The sequence below is a fragment of the Nymphaea colorata genome, chromosome 11 (assembly GCF_008831285.2).
Source record: "Nymphaea colorata isolate Beijing-Zhang1983 chromosome 11, ASM883128v2, whole genome shotgun sequence".
NCBI lineage: Eukaryota > Viridiplantae > Streptophyta > Magnoliopsida > Nymphaeales > Nymphaeaceae > Nymphaea > Nymphaea colorata.
Genome location: NC_045148.1, coordinates 8,404,273 through 8,412,379, shown reverse-complemented (window position 1 = coordinate 8,412,379; position 8,107 = coordinate 8,404,273). Strand labels below are relative to the sequence as shown.

At 37.1% G+C, this 8,107-nt stretch overlaps 1 protein-coding gene across 1 annotated transcript; it reads right to left on the bottom strand.

Moving 5' to 3' along the window:
- Positions 1–5,266: 5,266 nt before the first annotated feature.
- On the bottom strand, positions 5,267–6,844 carry LOC116264354 (aspartic proteinase nepenthesin-1-like). The gene is made up of 2 exons (XM_031644498.1): positions 5,727–6,844; positions 5,267–5,594 (listed from the first exon to the last, which is right to left on the bottom strand). The coding sequence occupies exons 1-2, from the start codon at positions 6,842–6,844 to the stop codon at positions 5,267–5,269; spliced, it is 1,446 nt and encodes a 481-aa protein (XP_031500358.1).
- Positions 6,845–8,107: the final 1,263 nt, after the last annotated feature.

The window sequence follows — 8,107 nt, the reverse complement described above, 5'->3', positions numbered from 1 at the left end:
CGCCCGGTGTAGCCGCTCGTGTTAGGTTAAGTTCAGGTGGGCATCGACTTGGACAAGATTGACGAAGACGTCAAGCGTGACAGAGGAGGTGGAGGAGCAACAAGGGAGGAGATGGATGGCGAGGAGAAGGATGGGGACGACAGAAGAGAGGCGGTGGGATTGTGGTGGTATGGCCATGGTGCTGCTGTTGTTGGTAGCTCGGTAGCTGGTGGTGTTTGCTGGAGATTGGGAGATGGTGGGTTGCTTTGTTCTGCATTTTGAGAACAACTCATTTTATAGGTTGAGAAAAGCAATTAACAGGTGATCATGTAAACTGTTAATTGTCTATTGAAGACGAGGCAATGCTATTCTTAGAAGTTGCAAGTTCCAATGGTTGTAACAGAAGGGGAAAAAAAGGACAAAAAAAAAAGACAGAACATCTAATGGCTGATCATCAGTTAAAAGCCTAAAAAGAGGATTTGGGCATGGGAGCGGATCTGGTTGATGATTCATGATAATCGCCATCCCTCAAATCCCAGCCAAGTCACGGTTAGATCAGACGTTTCTTTGGTAAAAGCCGAGTGAGAGTTGGCCTATAGTTTGTTCAATGTATAGACGGATTTATCTTACTTTTAAGTTAATTTGTTCAATTAGAGCATGTGTTTTGTTCTGCGCATTAGCTTATGAACTGATTTATTAGGGTAGTCATGCACTAATTTGTTATGGTAGTCAAACATGAGATCGAGTTGTGTGGTGCGCACAACAAATATACACTATATTGGAAAAGAAGGGGGTTGGGTATTCAAGATTTTTTTTTTTATAAAAAAAATTGTATATTTTAGACTTTAAACTTTTAAACAACTCTTTTCATTCTTATAAAAAAACTATATTTTTTAGTTAGTGAAAGGTATTTTGGTCATTATACACTCTTATACACAATATTTTATTGCACAGATGTATGCACATAACTATTTTCGTCAAATGTGTTTATGTGTGTGTGAAATTATGTCTTCCACAACTAAGGTGGTTATATGCACAAGCATATGTACAATAAAAATATGCACTAGTATGTGTGCATGACACTTATTTCAAAGAATAGACTAGGGTCTTTTAAAAGAACCTTGTCTTATGTGTCATAAATTCGTGTGCCAATATGGTTAATGACTAAAATGTCTTGACGAAGAAATTTTTTTGTATACATAGAAACAGAACTCAAAATAATAGAAAGACTATAAAACACATTTAAAAAAAAAATAACAAAATACTTATTTCCCTTTAACGGGGTAACGTGTTTTAAGTGCTTTTGAAAGTGGGCCAAGAGTCCACCTGCCATGCACCAAAGGTTGTGCATGTGTGCACTTAACCATCTTTCCTTCGATAGACCTTATAGTTGCTTTTAACATATCTATATATTTAAATTGATGTGAAAAATTTCAAGTAATAAAATTCAATCAATAGGTAAAAATTTAGATATTTACATAAAGAACATGGTTTATTCAAACCATTTTTTTTTTTATCTTTCATCCATCGTAACTTTTTTAATATATATATATATATTATCAAACCCTCATATGCTGGTCATTTATGGGAATCATCTACACTATAGATCACATCATAATGATTAAGTTGCAAAATGAAAAGTTAATATTTTTTTTTACAATTTTAAAAAAGTTAATATCGATAGATTTATCTAAATTTTAAGTTAATTTGTTCAATTAAAACATGTGTTCTTTGCATTAGCTTATGCACTAATTTATTAGGGTAGTCCGTACCAATTTGTTAGGGTAGTTCAACATAAGATCAACTTGTGTAGTGCAAACAACAAATATACACTGGAGGGAAAAAGAAGGGGGTTGTGTATTTAAGAATTTTTTTTATGAAAAAATGTATATTTTAGATTTTTAACATTTTCACAACTCCTTTTCATCTTTATGGAAAAACTATATACTTAGTGAAAGGTATTTTGACCATTATACACTCTTGTATACAATATTTTTTTTTTACAGAAGTATTGCAGTACATAACCATTTCGGTCAAATATGTCTATGTGAGCACGAAATTATATGTTCCATAACCAAGGTGGTTATATGCATAAGCCTGTACACAATAAAAAGCTACCCACTACATACATGACATTTGTTCCAAAGAGTAGACTAGGGCCTTTATTGCGTCAATATGGTTAATAACAAAAATGTCCTTCGTTCAAACTGAAAAAGATTTTCTGTATAAATAGAAATGAAACTCAAAAAAATAAAAAGACTATAAAAGACATTTAAAATAAATACCAAAATACTAATTTCTCTTTTACCAAGTACCGTGCTTTAGGTGATTTTGAAAGTGGGCCAAACTACTGTCATGCACCAGGGGTTGTACATGATATGCACTTAACCATCTCTCCTTTGACATACCTTCTTTCCTTTTATTACATATATACATAGAGTGAAAGATACTACGTTCCATTTTATAGTTTCTTTTAACTTATCTATCTATTTAAATTGATGTGAAAAATGTCAAGTAATAAAAAATCAATAATTAGGTAAAAATTTAGATATTTACCTAAAGAACATGGTTTCTTTAAGCCACCCCCCCCCTCTCCCACACACACACACATATATATATATATTATCAAACCTGCATATGCCAGTCATTGACAGGAATCATCTGCACCATACATCACACGTCTAAAACATCATTTAGGGGAATAGATAAAAAGAAAAAAAATGAGCTTACTTAAACAAAATCTTGTGTCTCTTTTAAAGGTATGAAAGACTCTTGCAAAAGTATGTTGAGTTATGTATTTTCAACTTAGTACCTACCATCTCATTTTCTAGTAATTAATGGTCTCTATGATTCCATCAACTCTGGTACCTGAAAGCTTTTATATATATATATATATATATATATATATATATATATATATATATATATATATATTGTGGGTGTGTATGTATAAAACAAAATGGAATAGTAACTCTAGTTATCTAAAGTCACATCGCTCACTCATGAGGATCGTTCAATCCATGACGATGGACAATTATAAAGTGAATTTTATTCAAATTAAACTCAATGAACCTTCTGTTTGCACATATATACTATCTAAGTATTTTTGTCACAAATTAAAACAAGTTGTGTGTTAACCAATATATATATAGTATGCATGCTTATTGCTTAACCTCTTTCTCTAGTATGATATTTTCAGGAGTAAGATGCACAATTAATGTACATGCAATGAAATGTCTACCCATCGTGTTCTGAATAGACAGGCATTTTAGTCCTTTCAAGTATCGAAAGTGAGATCCAATCACAGTTGGATGCAAAAATGGGTAGAAGAAAACATGCAACAATAAAAAAAATTGGTCGATCTCCAATAGTTAGAAGGCAGTCTTGCAGCAATGGAGGCTTTGATTATCTGCAATTGGAGAATACTTGAAGACTAAATTGGATTTGCAACTTTGTAATTAGTTATGTAGAACATTCTCAATTCCTCCAAACTTGCATAAGCTGTTAATTAACGAGAGTGAGTTGTGTGCGTCAGAATGGTGTACGTAATAGATATAGGCTTGAAAGAAGTGGGAGTCAAAGTATTTTAGAGATTTTAAAGAGGTCCTTTTTAACCCTTTTACTACTTTTTGTTTGTCGTTACAAAAATATTATCTTTTCATGACCAGAGGTATTCTGGTCATTATGCATTCTGGTTAGGGGTAGGCATCCAGATCAGGCCTGGGCCAGCCTGGTGGGCCCGGCCCCTAGCACAATTCGATTTTAATAAAAAATTTTAAAATATATGTATTATATAAAGAAAAATATATAGTATATCTATTCATAATTCGTATTTTTTTTTATCATGCTTGACTTGGCCTGACGTGGTCCAATCAGGGCCCAGATCAGTCCGAGGCCATTTTAATGGCCTGGGCTCGACCCAGCTTTCGGGTCCCCAGCCCGATGCCCACTCTTAATTAATTTTGGTACAAAGGGTACATATATTCGGCTTCGCTCGTCATCTATCTTAGATGAAGCATCACCTAATTGGTTGTCTAAACAAGTACCAATTAGTTCACCTAAAGTCTAGCACAAGTCCAGTTTACATGATGATGTACACCTTAGAAAAGGATTGGGGCTATCGACGAAACCCTTACACAATAGTTGAGCAACATTAATGTTGTCTCCGTGTAAGTTGTTGATGACTAAATTTGGGTTAAAGAGCCGAATGGCTAAAACCCTCTTAGTATAATCAAATTTCATGCTAATAAATTATTACTAGGCTCTTTAACTATATCCTCATGTTCCTTAGTTTCTATAGTCTCTTTAACTAACTATACTGAATAATGTTCCTAATCCATGTCACAATGAACATTTTTGTTATTAATGATGAAAAAACATGCAAAATCTTTTAACGTTATTTTTATTTGCAAAATTAAGTTTGTCCCTCATTTCTTTCTTGGAGAGCAAACTAGTAAATTTTCATGAACTTAACAGTCGAGTCGACGAGAATGCTTGTTTGGTAAGTAAGAAGAGTATTTTGTCTTACTGTCTACTTAAAAGACCGAAGCCTCCATCCTTCCCCCATCCTCTTAGAGTACTAGGCTTGATTTTGGCTTATCAAGGTAGCACTTCTGCTATGTTTCAACTTACATAGGGTGCCCAATTATCTATTCTTCAATTTTGTTACCCAAAACTTTATTTCTACAAAAAATGTGCCGAGTAATCCGCTTGAAGACGGGCTCTATTTAGCAGAAACCGGTGCTACAGTTACAAGCACCAAGCTATAAATTGAAAAACGTTGTCTAGTGGCCTCGACAACAAATTAGGTTAGGTCCGCTCTTCCATTTTTCACTTCTTCTTTTAACTAATGAGTGACGAGACCACATGCAATTCCTATATTGTCATATTCACGTGAACAAGTTCCTTCGCTTTTTTCTTTTGTTGTAGTATGAGATTGGGGCCTCCATGCATTCAAATGTGGAATTCTCACTTGCTCCTCTGTTCCTTTGTTCTTCATTGTTCTTCAGACACAAGTGCTTCACACACTTTGACCCTTACTAGATTTGCATAATATCAAGAATTAGTATCGAATGCTTATCCAGGCCCAGAATTTTCGCTACTGACTTTTCGTCGTAATAGAAAAAGGAAGCACAAGGGAATTAAACTGAAAGATAGTTGCCAGTTGCCACCACCATATCACAATCGCAAGAAAGCAACAGAAATTTGTGAATCTCTTTATTGATCTCCTTCCGCTAACAGAAACAAGAAACAAGGAACAAAACAAGAAACAAAGAAGAAAATGGTTCTACAATTGATCACATTGTGCAGGCGTGAAAGTGATGAGGTTGTTTCCAAGGTCGTAATGAATGTGGACGTTCTGCTGCATGAAGGCTCCGATGATGGACATTCCCATCGGCGTCTCGTTGATTGCTAGGCAAGACAATCGACTGTCCTCATCAACGATGAAATAGTTCTCCCGCGGCGCACAGAAATCACCGCTACTGAAATGAAGCGTGAGAGTGGGGATGGACGAAGGGTCGACGAAGCCTTGGAAGCAGAGGCCGGAACCTGCAGCGGTTGGGCCAGCTGCAACTGGCAGGCTGATCGCTGTGATGAATGTTTGCTTCACTTCTCTGTAATTAATCACAAGAACATCTCCCTCTCATTTGATTTGATTAATTTAGTGAAAAATCATTTAGAAATGGGAACTATTTAGGATATGCATGATAATAAGATGAATTCCGGTAAAGGGAATGGTGCTATACCTGTATGCCTCTGCAACAAGATACATAAGGGCGGAGCCCGAGTCCACAACGACACCACCAGTTCCCCCCTGCTTGAACTGGAATGCTGAAGCTTCGATGGGCAGACGCCTTCCTCCGACGCTAATGCCCTCCAAATCCACAAAGTAGAAATCCGGATTTCTGGAGTTGATCAACAACGGCAACTTGATGGCACCCACAGATGAGCTCGGCAAGGACGAGTTGGGTCCGAAGGCCAGGCGACTCGAACTAGAGCTCCCGCCCTCCAGCCCACTCAAACAGTAGGAGAACTGGTAGCCGACCGAGGCGCCGAGCTGAGAGATCAGCGACAGCCGGCCACGATTCAGACCAACCAAGCCGGCGCCCTCATGGAAGCCCCAGTTCATGGTGCCACAGCCGAACCCCACGTTCTCGAACGAGGCGGAGCCCAAGGTGAAGGTTTCCGAGCTTAGGTACCCGCTGGTGGTCGACTGATCCCCATACCTGTAGATATACTGGCAGTCGTTGCTTAAAGGGTCGCAAACGTGGGGCAGGGCGCTGCAAGATGGGCTCGAGCATGACAACTTTGAGTAGGAAGCCGAGCCCTGAGGATCGAAAACCGTCGAGGGCTGGTCGGGGCAAAGGGTGCAAGGGCTGCACGGAGTCCAAATTAGATCGCTTGCTGTATCGACGATGGCCATGAAGGAAGTTGGGGGATTTCCTATTGCGAGCTTCATTAGAAACTCGCCGTGCCCAGCTTGCAGCGGGGTCTCGATGCTTGACGAATTATGGTCCAGTGGTCGTGGGGCTGTGCGGTGGCGCCGCCCTCTCCGGCCACGGTGGTGCAAGTTCATGGCCCGTTGATGGCTTCGGTTCATCACCCGGTGTAGTCGCTCGTGGTAGGTTAAGTTCAGGTGGGCATCGACTTGGACAAGATTGACGAAGACGTCGACCCTGATAGAGGAGGTGGAGGAGCAGAAGGGGAGGAGATGGATGGCGAGGAGAAGGATGGGGAGGACGGAAGAGAGGCAATGCGACTGTGGTGGCATGGCCATGGTGCTACTGTTGTTGGTAGGTGGTGGAGTTTGCTGGAGATTGGGAGATGGTGGGTTGCTTTGTTCTGCATTTTGAGAACAACCCATTTTATAGGCAGAGAAAAACAATTAGCAGGCGATCATGTAGACTGTTAATTGTCTGTTGATGACGAAGGGATGCTATTTTGACAAGCTGCAAGTTCAAATGGTTGTAACGGAAGAAAAAAAAAAGAAAAAAAAAAGACAGAACACCCAATTGGATGATCATCTGTTAAAAGCCTAAAAAAAAGGAATTGGGCATGGGAACCGATTTGGTTGATGATTCCTGATAATCGCGATCCCTCGAATCGCAGCCACGGTTAGGTCAGACGTTTCTTTGATGAAACCTTAGTGAGAGTTGGCCTATAGTGTGTTCAATGTATAGACGGATTTATGTCACTTTTAAGTTAATTTGTTCAATTAGAGCATGTGTTCTTGACATTATCTTATGCACTGATTTATTAGGGTAGTCAAACGTGAGATAGAGTTGTATGATGCACATAACAAATATATACTATAGGGGCAAAGAAGGGGTTGGATATTTAATAACTTTTTTTTATAAAAAAAATGTATATCTTAAACTTTTAACTTTTAAACAACTTTTCATTTTAATAAAATAATTATAATTTTTACTTAGTGAAAGGTATTTTGGTCATTATACACTCTTGTACACAATATTTTTTTGTACAGATGTATGAATATAACTATTTTGGTCAAATATATTTATATGAGTGTGAAATTATGTCTTCCACAACCAATATTGTTATATGCACAAGCCTATGTATATAACACTTATCCCAAATAGTGGACTAGTTCCTTTTAAAAAGTACCTTGTTTTATGTGTCATAAATTGGTATGTGAATATAGTTAATGACTAAAATGCCCTCCATTTAGACTGATGAAGAAAATTTTTTGTATAGATAGAAATAAGTCTCAAAAAAATAGAAAAACTATAAAAGACATTTAAAAAAAATAACAAAGTACCTATTTCTCTTTGACGGGTAACTTGTTTTAAGTGCTTTTGAAAGTGGGCCAAGAGTCCACTTGTAATAAAAATTCAATCAATAGGTAAAAATTTAGATATTTGCTTAAAGAACATGGTTTCTTCAAACCATTTTTTTATTTTTCATCCATCATAATTTTTTTAAATTGTTTATACATATATATATATATATAATCAAACCCTCATATGCCGGTCATTGATGGGAATCATCTCCACCATAGATCACATGATAAAAATTAAGTTGTAAAATGAAAAGTTAATATGTTTTTTGACAAGTCTAAAAAAAAGTTAATATGGATGGATTTATCTAACTTTTAAGTTAATTTGTA

Excerpts from the sequence above, each read along its gene's own strand:
- LOC116264354 (XM_031644498.1), bottom strand. The coding sequence starts at position 6,844 with ATGGGTTGTTCTCAAAATGCAGAACAAAGCAACCCACCATCTCCCAAT. Across the intron at positions 5,595-5,726 it reads CTTGTTGCAGAGGCATACAG|AGAAGTGAAGCAAACATTCA; the intron begins GTATAGCACCAT and ends GATTAATTACAG.